The sequence below is a fragment of the Bombina bombina genome, chromosome 5 (genome assembly GCF_027579735.1).
Source record: "Bombina bombina isolate aBomBom1 chromosome 5, aBomBom1.pri, whole genome shotgun sequence".
In the NCBI taxonomy this organism is placed as follows: domain Eukaryota; kingdom Metazoa; phylum Chordata; class Amphibia; order Anura; family Bombinatoridae; genus Bombina; species Bombina bombina.
Genome location: NC_069503.1, coordinates 195,024,719 through 195,042,353, shown reverse-complemented (window position 1 = coordinate 195,042,353; position 17,635 = coordinate 195,024,719). Strand labels below are relative to the sequence as shown.

The following is a 17,635-nucleotide window of genomic DNA, read 5'->3' as shown; positions in this document are numbered from 1 at the left end:
TTGAAACTGTTAAACTGCAAAGGGAAATACACATATACCTGACTCATGGCAAATATAAGTAAATACATATATTTAAAACTTTATTTTAAAACATAAAGCGCCAAACATAGCTGAGAGTGTCTTAAATAATGATACATACTTACCGAAAGACACCCATCCACATATAGCAGATAGCCAAACCAGTACTGAAAACTATCAGCATAGGTAATTGTACAAGAGTATATCGTCGATCTGAAAAGGGAGGTAGGAGATGAATCCCTACGACCGATAACAGAGAACCCTTGAAAAGATTTCCCATGAGTGAAACCATAAAAATCAACAGGTAATACTCTCTTCGCGTCCCTCTGACAAACACTGTACTCTGAGAGGAATTGGGCTTCAGAATGCTTAGAAGCGCTTATCATAGAAGAAATCATAGAAATCAAGCACAATGTTACTTTACCACCTCCATAGGAGGCAAAGTTTGTAAAACTAAGGTGTGAGTGTGGTGGGAGGTATATTTGTAGGCATTTTGGGGTTTGGGAGACTTTGCCCACTCCTAGTGGGAGTGTATATCCCATACGTCACTAACTCATGGACTCTTGCCATTTACATGAAAGAAAACTAGATACATACAAGGGTTAAATTCAAATTATGACTTGATTAATTTTTGGCAGTAGCCTCTCCTAGTCTCTCTATAGACAGTTTCCATATGTGTACTACAATACCTGCACTCAGTGTCAGCGGAAAATTAAGAAACTTCTTTCCTTCATGAGTGGCCTACTTAAATCAAGCCATGCTATAGGGTTAAATATTTTGAGATTTTTTTTAACTTTGTTGTAGTAAGAGTAACAAACCATTGCATCATTTAGCACAAATTAAGTTAATGGGTTGTACTATCACAGACTAGTGTCTGACCAGTTAAGAGATAGCAACAACTTTGCCTTATATTTTCAGCCCATTTACATGCATATGTTAGTATAGGTTGGAATCTCACATCTTTACCTTTTAACTATATACTGTGTTAATCAGCATTTAGTTTTCTCTTAGGAGGAGTTACTAAAATGTAATATGAGTCGGTCTATTGAAGCTACTAGACTATATAGAGGAGTGAATAAAAACAATGTGATATATTTTTTTTTTGTATCTGTAATATCTGTTTGTGTTTCACCCTCTTTGTAATTTTAGGTGCCTTAATTAATAATTATGTGGAAGTAATATCTTATGGCCCCACTAAGTCTAGATATGATGCCGTTTGGAACATTCGCTTTGTTAACATTGTAATTTTGTTTACTGTGTTAATCTGTCCTTTGAAGACCACCTTATACTGCTACATACTTTTGTAAACTTTTAAATGAGTTATATAGCATGATTAACTATGATCTAGGTTTATAATGTGTATATTTCTTGGTATACCGATAGGGGCCAAGGGGCCAAGAAAAGGTTAATATGTATTAATATGTACAAAGATGTATCAACCAATAGGAGCCATTTTGTAGTTTTAGGAGGCAGAGAGCCGACTCCTTTTATTTTTCTCCACTGTGTGCATTCTGAAACTTTTAACTATTTTTGGAATAAAAATTCAAGTTTTTATATAGCCGGTGCTCTGCTCATCCTTTTTTGTTTACATGTTCTACTGACCTGCCTAGCGTGAAGCACAGCTGATATATCCCTATCTTTCCTTGAACCCTGAGATTTGCCTGTACTGAGCTGAGAGCTGAAGCTGACCAATGGGAGGTGAGGAGGTGACACACACACCCCCTTGTGACATCTGAGGAGGGAGTCATAGTCGATGCCCCGGAGGACCGCAACGGATGACCTCACATGAGTGAGTAGGAGCAGCACCCGCAAAACAGCGGTTGATTGGGAAGCGCGACCTTGAGAATCCAACTCCCTAGGACCGGATGAGTCACGAGATGTGGGGTATTCCCAAGATGTGAAAAGCCTCCCCATCTTTTGCAACATTCATCATTTGACTTCTCTTTGTGCATTGCTCCCTTTGTGTCAGCGGTTTGCTATTTTGCTGTTTTTACAAACAAAGTGTTCGAGTACTGTTGTGGAGGGGGGTATCTCTCTTGGTCCGCTCCAAAATGTATACATATCTTTCTGCATTAATGGTGCCCTAACAGGTGTGCAAGTTACCCATACAATGGCAATTACACCCCCCATACCATGACAGAAGCTGGCTTTTCGACCTAACACTGATAACAGCTTGGATGGACCTTTTCCTCTTTGGCCCGGAGAACAAGACTGCTTGTTTTTCCTTAAACTGTTTGAAATCTTGACTCGTCGGCTAACAACACACTATTTCACTGTGCTACTGTCCATCTCAGATGAGACTGGGCCCAGAGAAGTCAGCAGTGCTTCTGGTTAGTGTTAATGTATGGTTTCTTCTTTGTATAGTAAAGCCTTAACTTGCATCTGTGGATGCAGCATAGAATGGTGTTGACTGACAAAGGTTTAACAAAGTATTCCCAAGCCCATGTCAGGATATCCATTACAGACTGAGGGATCAGAGATCACACGCATTCAGAAGTTGTTTTCGGCTTTGCCCTTTACACACCGAGATTTGACCGGATTCCTTGAGTCTTTTAATTATATTGTGCACTGTAGAAGGTGAAATACCCAAAATCCAACTGATTTGTCTTTGGGGAATGTTGTTCTCCAAATTTTGGATTATTCGCAGACGCATCTGTTGGCAGATTGTCGAGCCTCGACCCATCTTTGCTCTTGAAGGACTTGGCCTTTTTTGGAGGCTCCTTATATACTATAATTACACTATTGCCTCCCCTGTTTCACATCACTTTCTTATTTCCACTTGTCACATCGCTATTAGTCTAAAATTGCTCCTGTCACAACTTTTTTTAAACATGTTGCAGTCATCAGATTTGAAATGAGTGTATATTTTCAAAAATACATTAAATTCACAAGTAAAACATCAAATAATGTGTTAATAATGTGTCGTCAATATAGTACAGGGTGAACTGAATTTTCAAATGACTCTTTTTGTTTGTTTGTTTTTTGCATTTTCTATACTGTCCAACTTTTTTGGAATTGGGGTTGTAAAAAACTGGCTAAAATATGATTTTGCTTAGTTTGCAAACATATATAACAAGCTATACTTGGAAACAAGACAGTAAATGTGACATTCTCATCATCTTTCACAGTAATAATATAAATCTCTTAGTGCTTCATTGTGGACAATCCACAATGCAGTCTAAGCATTTTTAAAAAAAAGAAAAGAAAAAAAAATGATAATGGTTATTGGAGAAGCTTTCATAATTAAAAAATAATAAATCTTTCTCTACAATTTACATGTGATGACCTTAAGACTAATCAGTACCCTTCCAAGCTACAGTGACAGGGGTTGTTATGCAATACATTTTCTTTTATACTATTCTGGAAAATCTTACCATGTATTATATAACTACAGCTGCACTCTAACCACACAAATAGGAAGCATAATTATTCCTACTGCACGGAGCTTATCGTATGAGCACAATTCAGCTACATTTTTAAATTACTTGTCAATTGAAAGGTCTCCAGAATGTCTGCACTCCTGAGAATGGTAAATCTATATCCAGCAAGACTGATTAGAGTAGCAGTTCCTAATCATTTTAATTTGTAATACCGCTTTATGAGTGCTGCACTGTGGCATTATTGTTTAAAGCATTACTTGTATTGACGTGTAAGCTCCCTCTGAGATAAGAGAAAGTTCCACCAACCAGAGATAACAAATGGACAAAACCATAGCAAAAACATACAACGTTTTCTTTAGCAGTACGTTTAGTAAAGACAAAACATATTTCTATTTTCTGGGAAGGAAATAAAAGTTTTCATATTTCTCCCTATGCTTTTGTGCCGTCAATGTATCATTGAGGAAAAAGAAGAACTGCCTAACATTTTGGGGCTGGACTGTCTCCTTGGATAAGTTGAGAAACCCATACTTAGTCCTTCTAGCTATACTTAGGAGAGTTCTTCCAGCTATACTTAGAAAAGTAATTAAGAGACTAATTCAATTTATGTGATTTCCATATCAGGCTCTCTATTTAGCCCTTGCCAACTAAGATGTCACTAAGCCTAAGGCCCCAACATTTAAAGTGGGTATTCCAAAGAAGTCCACAGAACCTAATGAATGTAGACTTACTTCTTTGGATTATCTGGATGGGGACATAGATTCCCTGATCACCACAAGCACCTCATATCCCAGTGTATTGATGTACTGTTACGATTGTGTATTTAAAGTGGGTATAGTACTCCTCTTCAGAAAGACTCTGGACAACTTATTTTATAATTAATATCTTATTATCTTGGCTTGCCCTGGTGACACTCAACAAAAAAGATTTATAAAGGAGGTGACAAAATAAGAGGACAAACAATATAAAAAGATAATTTGAAAGGCACGTGTGCTATACAGCATCAACCAAAAGGACAGCTAGTGAGCTATGCTCATTCCCACTTCAGCAACTCTTCTGTGTTGTAGGACTGCTTTATAACCTAAAGGCCAAGACCACATACAGTATATAGGGCAGAGAATGAAAATACATTTGGTTTTTGAAAGCTGCAGTTTTAAGGTTTGCTTTTAACATTCTGAAAGGCAGAACTGAAGAGTCAACTTTTCCTCTCCTCGACAATACAGCAATATTTTGTAAGATACGCAGGAATCTATGAACAGTTGGAAAATAATCTAAATACTAATATTCTGCTATGCACACTACTAGAATAAATATTTTCTTAATTTAACCGGTGTCATTTTAGGACATTTCTGATTTGTTTATGATGTACGTTTTGCAGCACTGTGTACTGTCATTAATATACTGCACTCTACAAAAAAATTAAATAGTAGCAATAGTAGTAGTAACAATAATAATAATAATACACGTGGTATTAGCACAGCAGCTAACAATTGTTAGAGAAAAATCACAAATCTTTACCTGCAACATAACCCTAAAAGCCTCTTGATTTGATACAGACAGATGATTTTGTCCGGGCCTGTCAGCTGTTTTACAAACTGGGAACACTGTTTTATTAAATTCTGGCAAATCCATATCTGTGAGAAGAGAAAGATCACATATTATATTTTAAAATCTGTAGCATCATTTCATGAGCGAAATTTAATCAGATGCAAAACCTTTTCACAAAACCATTATGATCAGTAGTGGGGAAAAAGTAGAGATGCACATGTTTAGAAAGCTTTGTGTACATAAATAACTGATAACTTAGAAATGTGGAATAATGGAAAACTTAAAACAGAAACATATCTAAAAAGGTATTATTAAAAAGCATTTATTAAAAAGGGATAGAAAGGTCAAAACTGAAATGTGCATGGGTGGATTTCAACTATAAAGAGAGGCATTTTCGCAATGTACTTCTATTAGCAAAAATGTTTCTAGTAAAATTTATTGCTGTTTTTCCGCGGCATACGCACATATGCTGTAAGGGCCTGTGAACCAATATTCAGACACCTCACCTTCTCAGATAAGCAGCAGAGGTTTATATAATATAAATTAAAGGGACAATCAACACCAGAATTTTTGTTGTTAAAAAAACATAGATAATCACTTTATTACCCATTCCCCAGTTTTGCATAACCAACACAGTTATAGTAATACACGTTTTACCTCTGCAATTACCTTGTATCTAAGCCTAAGCATTTCAGCCAATCAGTGCTCACTCCTCGGTAAATTCACGTGCATGAGCTCAATGTTATCTATATGAAACACATGAACTAACGCACTCTTAGTGGTGAAACTCTCAAAATGCATTCTGATTAGAGGCGGCCTTCAGGGTCTAAGAAATTAGCATATGAACCTCCTAGGTTTAGCTTACAACTAAGAATACCAAGAGAACAAAGCAAAATTGGTGAAGTAAATTGGAATGTTGTTTAAAATTACATGCCCTATTTGAATCATGAAAGTGTTTTTTGGACTTGACTGTCCCTTTAAGTCTTCACAGGCAAATATTTTAAAGGGACACTGTACCCAAAAAAATTCTTTTGTGATTCAGATTGAGCATGACATTTTAAGCAACTTTCTAATTTACTACTATTATCAAATTGTCTTCATTCTCTTGGTATCTTTATTTGAAATGCAAGAATGTAAGTTTAGATGCCGGCCCATTTTTGGTGAACAACCTGGGTTGTCCTTGCTGATTGGTGGATAAATTCATCCACCAATAAAAAAGTGCTGTCCAGAGTACTGAAACCAAAAAAAAGCTTAGATGCCTTCTTTTTCAAATAATGATAGCAAGAGAACGAAGAAAAATTGATAATAGGAGTAAATTAGAAAGTTGCTTAAAATTGCATGCTCTTTCTGAATTACAAAAGAAAAAATTTGGGTACAGTGTCGCTTTAAGTGATGTGTATGATTTTGGGACCTACAATTTAAACTTTTTTTTTTTTTTTAAAAAGCCATGGTGTTCTCAGCAGAAGGCATTAGGTAAGTCCCTAAACTTATAATCAGTTGATTCCGTTTTAAATAGAGAACATCCACTGAGAATGATTAAAAGTAGAGCGTATGAACCCAAGCTTACACTCCTATTACCAATGATCATATTCAAATTAAATGTGAAGCATGCTTAACCTTACACTGCTCCCAAAGTAACAACTAATGTTAAATAACAAACATGAACAGTGCCATTACTGCTATATTTTACATTTTAAAATATTGAATCTTGGTATAGAAGGTTCCGGTGGGAGGAGCTAGCACACTTGCTGCTGGTGAGCAGCTTGTCGAGAGAGCACCCTTTCCAACGTCACATGCATGCAGATGTTCCTTAGCCGCCGAGAGCCATCGTGTTCAGAAGCTTGTCCCCCGCAATTGGCGAGAAACTGCAAGTAAGAACCTCAAAGGCAGAGGCGATTCCCGGCCCAGTTGCTTGGGCAAACGTGCAAACTAGAACGCCACAACATCCTACATAAGGATTCTTTTGCGGCCATGGACGAATTTCATTGCACCGCTCTGGTATCCTACGGGAGGTGAGATCTGGGGTAGACGATACGGCCCTGGCAAGACACCAAGCTGGACTGGTGATCAGAGACGGGTAACAATACCGATGAAGGAACGCAGCCATAACCACTTCCTTTGGATAGAACTTTGCCAGACCCGGAACATGGCTAATTGAGGAGCTCTGTGAATACACGCTGACATGCTGAGCACAAACTGCAGAGGTGCGGCCTACTCCAGCTCCAAAGCTCGCCAAAAACTGTACTTTTTAGGTTTTTGTTATATACCTATCTTCAGAAATTAGACCATATACTACATTTCTAAATTAATTAGCCACGCAATACACAGGAATATGTCAGATATCTATGGTCTTATTATCTATGGCTAAGACATACTGGCAATATATGGCAGCACACTTGAACAAGACAGAAGTGTCTCTTTGATTCTTGGAGGCTATACCTGGGTCAAACAAATTGACAAAGAAAAATCACAAAAGAGCTTATCTTCTCTGGAAAGGCAGCAAGACTTCTGTCATATCAGTGGTTGGCTTTCTGTCAATATGTATTTATCCACTAGCCTCATCATCGCTTGTAGGTGACACAGGCTAATACATTTATTTGAAGCGTCTCAAATACAGTATAGGCTTGTCTCTCTTTATAATACTAGCCTTCTCCAAAGTGCAAGCTTAAGTTCAGCAAAGAACTGACTCACTCTAGGCGCTCGGGCCAGAGTTAGCCATTGAACTATACTTCTGCAAATAACACTGAACTTTAGGTGGATGTGACTTTTTTCCTCCAGGTGTTGTAATATTGAGTGTCTACCCCAGGAACCTAAAAAGGAAGGGAACAAGGGGAAAGACAGGAGGGAAAAGGAAAAAACATAATTTATGTAAGAACTTACCAGATAAATTCATTTCTTTCATATTGGCAAGAGTCCATGAGCTAGTGACGTATGGGATATACATTCCTACCAGGAGGGGCAAAGTTTCCCAAACCTCAAATGCCTATAAATACACCCCTCACCACACCCACAAATCAGTTTAACAAATAGCCAAGAAGTGGGGTGATAAGAAAAAGTGCGAAAGCATAAAAAATAAGGAATTGGAATAATTGTGCAAAATTATACAAAAAAAATCATAACCACCACAAAAAAGGGTGGGCCTCATGGACTCTTGCTAACATGAAAGAAATGAATTTATCAGGTAAGTTCTTACATAAATTATGTTTTCTTTCATGTAATTAGCAAGAGTCCATGAGCTAGTGACGTATGGGATAATGACTACCCAAGATGTGGATCTTCCACGCAAGAGTCACTAGAGAGGGAGGGATAAAATAAAGACAGCCAATTCCGCTGAAAATAATCCACACCCAAAACAAAGTTTAAATCTTATAATGAAAAAAACTGAAATTATAAGCAGAAGAATCAAACTGAAACAGCTGCCTGAAGTATTTTTCTACCAAAAACTGCTTCAGAAGAAGAAAACACATCAAAATGGTAGAATTTAGTAAAAATATGCAAAGAAGATCAAGTTGCTGCTTTGCAAATCTGATCAACCGAAGCTTCATTCCTAAACGCCCAGGAAGTAGAAACCTAGTAGAAAGAGCTGTAATCCTTTGAGGCAGAGTTTTACCCGACTCGACATAAGCATGATGAATTAAAGATTTCAACCAAGATGCCAAAGAAATGGCAGAGGCCTTCTGACCTTTCCTAGAACTGGAAAAGATAACAAAAAGACTAGAAGTCTTTCGGAAATTCTTAGTAGCTTCAACATAATATTTCAAAGCTCTAACTACATCCAAAGAATGCAATGATCTCTCCTTAGAATTCTTAGGATTAGGACATAATGAAGGAACTACAATTTCTCTACTAATGTTGTTAGAATTCACAACCTTAGGTAAAAATGTAAATGAAGTTCGCAACACCGCCTTATCCTGATGAAAAATCAGAAAAGGAGACTCACAAGAAAGAGCAGAAAATTCAGAAACTCTTCTAGCAGAAGAGATGGCCAAAAGAAACAAAACTTTCCAAGAAAGTAATTTAATGTCCAGAGAATGCATAGGTTCAAACGGAGGAGCTTGAAGAGCCCCCAGAACCAAATTCAAACTCCAAGGAGGAGAGATTGACTTAATAACAAGTTTTATACGAACCAAAGCTTGTACAAAACAATAAAAATCAGGAAAACTAGCAAACTTTCTGTGAAAAAGAACAGAAAGAGCAAAGATTTGTCCTTTTAAGGAACTTGCAGACAAAACTTATCCAAAACATCCTGAAGAAACTGTAAAATTCTAGGAATTCTAAAAGAATGCCAAGAAAAATGATGAGAAAAATACCAAAAAATGCAAGTCTTCCAGACTCGATAATATATCATCCTAGATACAGATTTACGAGCCTGCAACATAGTATTAATTACGGAGTCAGAGAAACCTCTATGACTGAGAATCAAGCGTTCAATCTCCATACCTTCACTTTAAGGATTTGAGATCCTGATGGAAAAAAAGGACCTTGTGATAGAAGGTCTGGACTTAACGGAAGAGTCCACGGATGGCAAGGAGCCATCCGGACAAGATCCGCATACCAAAACCTGTGAGGCCATGCTGGAGCCACCAGCAGAATAAACGAACGCTCCTTTAGAAGTTTGGAAATCACTCTTGAAAGAAGAACTAGAGGCGGAAAGATATAGCAGGATGATATTTCCAAGGAGTGACAATGCATCCACTGCTTCCGCCTGAGGATCAATGGATCTGGACAGACACCTGGGAAGCTTCTTGTTTAGATGAGAAGTCATCAGATCTATTTCTGGAAGTCCCCATATTTGAGCAATCTGAAGAAATACCTCTGGGTGAAGAGACCATTCGCCCGGATGTAGCATTTGGCAACTGAGATAATCCGCTTCCCAATTGTCTATACCTGGGATATGAACCGCAGAAATTAGACAGGAGCTGGATTTCGCCCATACAAGTATTCAAGATACTTCCTTTATAGCCAGAGGACTGTGAGTCCCTCATGATGATTGACATATGCCACATTTGTGACATTGTCCGTCTGAAAACAAATGAACGACTCTCTCTTTAGAAGAGGCCACGACTGAAGAGTTCTGAAAATTGAACGGAGTTCCAAAATGTTGATTGGAAATCTCACCTCCTGAGATTCCCAAACCCCTTGTGCTGTCAGAAACCCCCATACAGCTCCCCAACCTGTCAGACTTGCATCTGTTGAGATCACAGTCCAGGTTGGAAGAACAAAAGAAGCCCCCTGAACTAAACGATGGTGGTCTGTACCACGTCAGAGGGTGTCGAACAATCGGTTTTAAAGATATTAAATGAGATATCTTTGTATAATCCTTGCACCACTGGTTCAGCATACAGAGCTGAAGAGGTCGCATGTGAAAATGAGCAAAGGGGAACACGTCCAATGCAGCAGTCATAAGAACCTAGAATTTCCATGCATAAAGCTACCGAAGGGAATGATTGAGACTGAAGGTTTCGATAAGCTGAAACCAAATTCAGACGTCTCTTGTCCGACAGAGACAGAGTCATGGACACTGAATCTATCTGGAAACCTAAAAAAGGTTACTCTTGTCTGAGGAATCAACAAACTGATTGGTTAATTGATCCTCCAACCATGTTCTTGAAGAAACAACACTCATAAAAAGCCGGAAAGGATCTTTCCATTGAAAATGAGCAAAGGGAATTGAATCCAATGCTGTTAAAACTTCTATGCATATATAGCAACTGAAGGAAATAATAGAGACTAAAGGTACCGACAGACGGAACCCAATACAAATTGTCCCTTGTCCGATAGAGACAAAGACAGTGACATAAACCATCTGGAAACCTAAAAAAGGTGACCCTTACGTGAGGAATCAAGAACTTTTGAAAAAAAGATCCTCTAACTATGTCCTGAAGAGCAAAGTGAATCATATGAGATTCCGCATCCTCAGGAAATAATCTGAATGAAAACAGAAAAATGAAAAATATGCATTTATTGTATCTAATGAAAACAAATAATGCTATCAGTGACCATAAAAAGGCAGAATAGTTGGAATAAAACTCCAAAACCCAGTTCCTAAAAAAGGAACTGGAAGAAATACCCCAGAAGATTCCAGGTCTGAGCAGCGCTTGAACCCCATGGGTGCCCAGCCATGCTTCAACAGTACCCAGAATATAAAGGACAGAAACACACTTAAAGAAAGTGTTAGCCTTACTGGAATAAAATCAAAGAAATTTGGACAAAATAGAACCAAAATAAATTTCAAATAAGTCTTAACCTGCCCCTTACCAGCCAAGCTGGAATACGGCACGTACATCGCAATATTAGGGAGCTGATTCGAACCCCAATTATAAACATGTTACTTGGGAAAGAACTCAGGAATTCGTTCCTTAATAAGAACAACCAAACTAATATAAGCTTAAAGTTTTAGTCTTAGAACTCAATCTTGAAGCCCATTGTAACAGTTAAGAATTGAATCCAATTATAAAACAAATAATTGATTATCTTAGAACAAAAGAAGTCAAAATAGAGGACTTGCAAAATGCAAAACAACAAGACAAATGCAACAGCACCTAGTCTAGTAAATGTTGTCCCTTTAACAATGCTAAAATAAATCATAATCTGATACTTGATCTTAAAGTAAACAGAAAAAATGAAGCAATTGCAATATCACAGGACCAAGAAAAGTACCTGAAACTAAATAATTTTCCATAAATAAGATACAACTATATAAAGGAAAATAAATATTATTTTTCTATAGAAACAATAGCATAATTAGTAGGAGTAGAGATAGCCCCAATAAATTGGAGAACCCTCCAAATTGAATTTAACTGCTGGCAAAGAATATAGTTTAAAACCTTTAAAGACGGAATAAAAGAGAATTCTCAGCCTATTCCATTCCCTAGTAGGGGGAATTTGAAAGAAAACCTCTGAAATCACAGAAGAATAAAAAGGCAGAAATAGTGTCAGCTAGTCTTAAAGAACTAGTTACCTTAATATCCAAAATAATCAACACCTCTTCAACAAAGAACAAATGTACTTTAATAAAACATTTATAAAAAAGTAGATTTGTTAGTGTCAATATCTGATGAAGAAAATTTCTGAAAGAGAAAAAAACATCATCAGAGAAGGATAAATCAGTATGTTGTTGGTCATTTGAAACTTCAATAATTAAAAAAGAAGTGGAAAAGACCTAAAAATTGTATTAGAAGGCACGAAGTCAGACAAAGCCTTAATCAGAAAAAAATATTTCTTATAAATCTTCTAAACATTTCTTGTACTTAAGAATGGAAATGTATAAAGCATAAATACTAATGGAATCTGCATGTAAAAGTATATCATAATAACTTATTACAAACCATAGCTAAAGATAAACATTTATAACATTTAAAATAAATGAACTTAGCTTTGGTAGAACTGAAACTCAGTTAAGCATTTTTCCAGAAGTGGCTTCTGACTCAGGGTCAACCGTAGACATCTTGCAATATGTAATAGAAAAAACAACATATAAAGCAAAATTGATCAAATTCCTTAAATGACAGTTTCAGGAATGGGAAAAAATGCTAGTGAACAAGCTTCTAGCAACCAGAAGCAATAATTAATGAGACTTAAATAATGTGGAGACAATAGTGACGCCAATATTTTTTAGCGCCAAAAAAGACACCCACATTATTTGGCGCCTAAATGCTTTTGGCGCCAAAAATGACGCCACATCCGGAACGCCGACACTTTTGGCGCAAAAAAAGTAAAAAAAATGACGCAACTTCCGGCAACACGTATGACGCCGGAAACAGAAAAAAAAAATTTGCGCCAAAAAAATACGCGCCAAGAATGACGCAATAAAATGAAGCATTTTCAGCCCCCGCGAGCCTAATAGCCCACAGGGAAAAAGTCAAATTTAAGGTAAGAAAAAAATTGATTGATTTATTCATATGCATTATCCCAAATATGAAACTGACTGACTGAAATAAGGAACGTTGAACATCCTGAGACAAGGCAAATAAATGTTTGAACACATATATTTAGAACTTTATATAAAAGTGCCCAACCATAGCTTAGAATGTCACAGAAAATAAGACTTACTTACCCCAGGACACTCATCTACAAGTAGTAGAAAGCCAAACCAGTACTGAAACGAGAATCAGTAGAGGTAATGGTATATATAAAAGAGTATATCGTCGATCTGAAAAGGGAGGTAAGAGATGAATCTCTACGACCGATAACAGAGAACCTATGAAATAGACCCCGTAGAAGGAGATCATTGAATTCAAATAGGCAATACTCTCCTCACATCCCTCTGACATTCACTGCACGCTGAGAGGAAAACCGGGCTCCAACCTGCTGCGGAGCGCATATCAACGTAGAATCTAGCACAAACTTACTTCACCACCTCCATAGGAGGCAAAGTTTGTAAAACTGATTTGTGGGTGTGGTGAGGGGTGTATTTATAGGCATTTGAGGTTTGGGAAACTTTGCCCCTCCTGGTAGGAATGTATATCCCATACGTCACTAGCTCATGGACTCTTGCTAATTACATGAAAGAAAAGGGCAACTCCACCTTCACTAGCCAGTGTAAATACATATTGACGTGGAATAACAAATCTGTATTATATCAACATAAATGTGAGAGCCCCCGATCCATGATCCCCCCCCTATCTTATTTAGAGATATACTTTAAAAACCTGTACCCCAGTTTTATGAGCTTGCTGGTCAGGTGGTTAAACGTGGTCTCTATAAAATCTCAGCAAACAGTCAATAATTTGGTTAACATTTTAGTGGTGAAATATAGTATCTGTTGAATAAATATTTACTTTAAAATTCTCTCTGAAGAGACGGCGTAGTTTATATTCTATCCCCAATTTTAGTTATGAGTCTACAGTTCCTAGGAGCTAGTATTTGTATCTATTAGCCCCAGGTTGATACAATACTTCTAAGAGGTACCGCAACAGGAGCCTGTATAGAAGCTTTGAGGTGGTAATTTATTCAGACGTTGGCGAGCTTATATACCTTGACCCATTTATTCTGCAATATCTAGATCCTTATATCTAGATCATCTACTGTCTGCGATATCGTTGTGCTCTTTGACGTTTTTTTTCCAGAAACCTAGATGTGGTTGTATTATATGCTCTATCTTTTTAGATAAAGGCCTCCACTGTCGTTAAAAAGGGCCACAAAAGAAGTTTTATATACTGACATATGACATAACTTTACAAGCTCTGGAGCATCCTCTTTTTTTTTCTCACTGCTATTTTCCACTTCTTTTTCTTTTTCTCCTTCCCTCACCATGCACTGATCTTTTCACCTCACTGGGGACCTATCCCTCCCCTTTTTCAGGTTTTCTTCTGTGTGCTTTTTCTTTTTCTCACATCCACATTTACACAGATTTTCCTCTTCTGTGAGTGTCCTTTTTTCCTGAATGGATACATTTATGGCACATAAATCACCAGCACTGCCCTTGAAATCGAAAGATAAAAAAAAATATTTTATCTAAAAATGCAGATACTAGTATAACCATTTCCGAAGACTCTCAGGGTGGTTTGTCGGAAAATAAAATGCTTCTACAGCAAATTGCTGAGCTTTTCATCCCTAAATTTGAGGGGATCAAATCCGAAATTCCGGGTCTCGCAGTGGAAATCAGGCAATATGCCAGTAGAATCGCAGAAGCAGAAATTAGAATTTCGAACATGGAGGACCAGATAAATATCATGGATGGCACTGTCATATCTCAGGGCAATAATATAGCTGCAATGCGGGCAAGGCTAGAGGACCTTAAACACAGATCAAGGCGTAATAATAGAGGACCTTAAAGACAGATCAAGGCGTAATAATCTTAAAGTAGTTGGCCTTCCAGAAACAGTAGAATTCAGGGATCTTCTATCCTTTGTCGCACTCCAGCTTCCGCAGATTGTTGGGCTATCGGTTACTGCACCGCTGGCTGAAGAAAATGCGAACAGAATTGGCCCAATTAGACAGGACCAGGTGTGTAAAAAGAAGAATAGAACAGTAATAATCAGATATTTAAACTTTAAACCACTACAGTAAACTAAAAGAATGCAGAATTGAACAAAATAAAATCTTGTTATTCCAAGACTTTTCTGCTGAGACCGCGCTCAAAAGAAGAGAAATGGCCCCCTATTGCACCAAGTTAATTAATGCAAAATACCACGCTAGGCTGGTATATCCTGCTAAAATCTTGGTGGATCTGGTGAGGGGACAGGGTAGAGGAGAAAGGCAAGAATTCCTTAGAGGAAGATAGTCGCTGATCTGACATAGGAGACCACTTAACAAAGGGACAATTGATGAGGGAGCTACTAATAGCTATATAAATAGGTACTAGGGTGTGGGGCACCCGTGACTTCATTAGTTTGATTTGTTGTGATACAGGAGTTGTTGAATTTTGTTCATCTGTTCTATTTAGATAAATGATATTATTGAAATTAAAAGAATATTACCCCCCAAGATTATATACTTCCAATATAGACTGCGATAGCCAAGGACATATAAGAGAAGTAATTGAGGGAAAAATATGTAAATGAGAGAAACCTCCATAGGCTTTGAGATAGACTGCAGCAAAGGTAGCAGATTAGATTAATTGCCGATATACCATGAACAAATGGTTAAAGCCAAAGTTAGAAAGTTCCAATGGCAAACCTGCTCAAGGAATTGTCCCTAGGCGAGTACCACGAGATCCTTAGAATACAATTATGAGTAAGGCACAATCTACCCTGCTGTTGAAAGCTCTTTATTCTCTTTTTTTTTTATGATTCTTATGTTTTTTCGTCTGTCTCATTGTATGTCACATGTAATGTATCCGATGTATATGGAGGAGGTTTGTGGTTTAATAAAGAATATTTTATCTAAAATCTTGGTGGATCTTGATAGACAGATAATACCCCTAAATAACCCTAAAGAGGCTCTTGAATTCTATGCAGAACTGAAATTTGAATAATAATGTTGAAATTGGAGAATCATTTATTTAATATAAATGACCTCATGTGGTGCTCTAAGTTTTTGTTTTTTTTCCCCCCATTGCCTTCCCTCCTCCGTCTCTCCTTACCGACTTTAGGACTTCAGATATATAGTTTTTATTTCACAGTCACAAGTGACACGTACGGGTCATTTATAGTGAGATGTATGCTTTTAATTTAGTCAGGTATGAATATTGACAAATTAAACTTTTTATCATGGAATATGGGAGGTATAGCCACTCCTATTAAAAGGAAAATGATCTTAAAACATCTGAATACCTTCCAATCACATATAGTCTTCCTACAAGCAGATTTTTGCAGAAACAGCAAAATTAAAATCAAAATGGGTTAAGGGTGTCATATCCTCTCCATACTGTGGGAGGAAAAGGGGAGTTGCGATTCTCTACCACAAAAATGTTGTCTACAATATTGTAACGCAAGATGCCGACCCATAGGGTAGATTTTTAATCCTAGAAGTTAAAATCCAAGATACAGAGCTTATTTAATGTAATGTCTATGGACCAAATAAAATTGACGGAGCATTCTGGGATAAATTAAAAATTAAGTTAATGAAATACAATGGCAAAAAAATTATAGTTTGCAGGAGATTTCAATTTAACTCCTTCGCTGCACCTAGATAGATTCTCTCCTGCCCACTCTAGAGTAGACAACAGAGTGACCAAGATTCTTAAACATTTTATGTCAGACCTAAAAATTCATGATATCTGGCGTCTTCAGAATCCTGATTAACATATTTATTCATGCAAATCCAAAACGCATGGTACCTTCTCTCAGATAGACTTATTTTTGGCTTCAAACATCTTATTAAAGACAGATTTAAAAGATTTTTCTATTTCTGACCATGTGGTCATTGCCCTGCAATTACCCCTGGAACTGCAGCAGGGCACGAGGTTCTCTAGATTTTTCTTCCCTAAATATCTGATAATGAAAATTTTCTAATTGGCTAATTGATAAGTGGAATCTCTATTCAGCTAATAACAGTGATTATAAAACAAAACCTAAGATATTCTTAGAAGCATTTAAAGCCTCCATTAGGGGAGAAATCCTGGCCTACTTGTGTAAATGGAAAAAAAATTAAAAGCGAGGGAGATCCAGCTTGCTAACCAAGTACGTAATAGCTATGTAGCCTATATTGCCGCTCCAAATAAAAAGGAGCTGGGATAACTATGCTAGGAAGAGACAGGAAAGAGATCTATTCCTAAAACATAAAACTATCCAAGAGGACTTGAAACAGAAGGTCAAATTCTCTGGCAATTACGGGAAATCCGCTAAGTATCTTGCTCTCTTAATGAAGAACCAACATACTAATAATGCCGTCAAATCCTTAAAACATAATGATAGGATAACTACAGACCCCAAAGAAATTAGGGATCTATTTTGTGAACATTTTAAAAGTATCTACTCTAAAGATAATATAAACTTATACAATAAAAATAGCTTTTGGCATAAACTTATATTTCCCAAAATTTAACAACAAAATCTTGCAGAATTAAATAGGCCTATTACTCTAGAGGAAGTCTTAAAACAGATAAAGATAAGTAAACTCAACAAAGCCCCAGGCCCAGACCAACTCCCTGCCGAGATGTATAAAATCCTAAAAGATCAAATCTCAGTAAATCCGGTAGAGCTACATAATCTTTATTTTGTTAAAAATGAGAGGAACTCTCAATTCTTTACTAACTCTACAATTACCCTGATCCCTAAAAAAGATAGAGATCCTCAAAATGTGGCTTC

The 17,635-nt window shown here is 37.1% G+C and overlaps 1 protein-coding gene across 2 annotated transcripts in view; it reads right to left on the bottom strand.

Moving 5' to 3' along the window:
- Positions 1-17,635, bottom strand: part of UBE3C (ubiquitin protein ligase E3C) — a 551,478-nt gene that overhangs the window by 408,125 nt on the left and 125,718 nt on the right. For both annotated transcript variants that reach the window (XM_053713824.1, XM_053713825.1), the window contains exon 6: positions 4,914-5,029. In XM_053713824.1, coding sequence (XP_053569799.1) covers positions 4,914-5,029 — 116 coding nt within the window. The remainder of the gene's footprint in view (positions 1-4,913; positions 5,030-17,635) is intronic.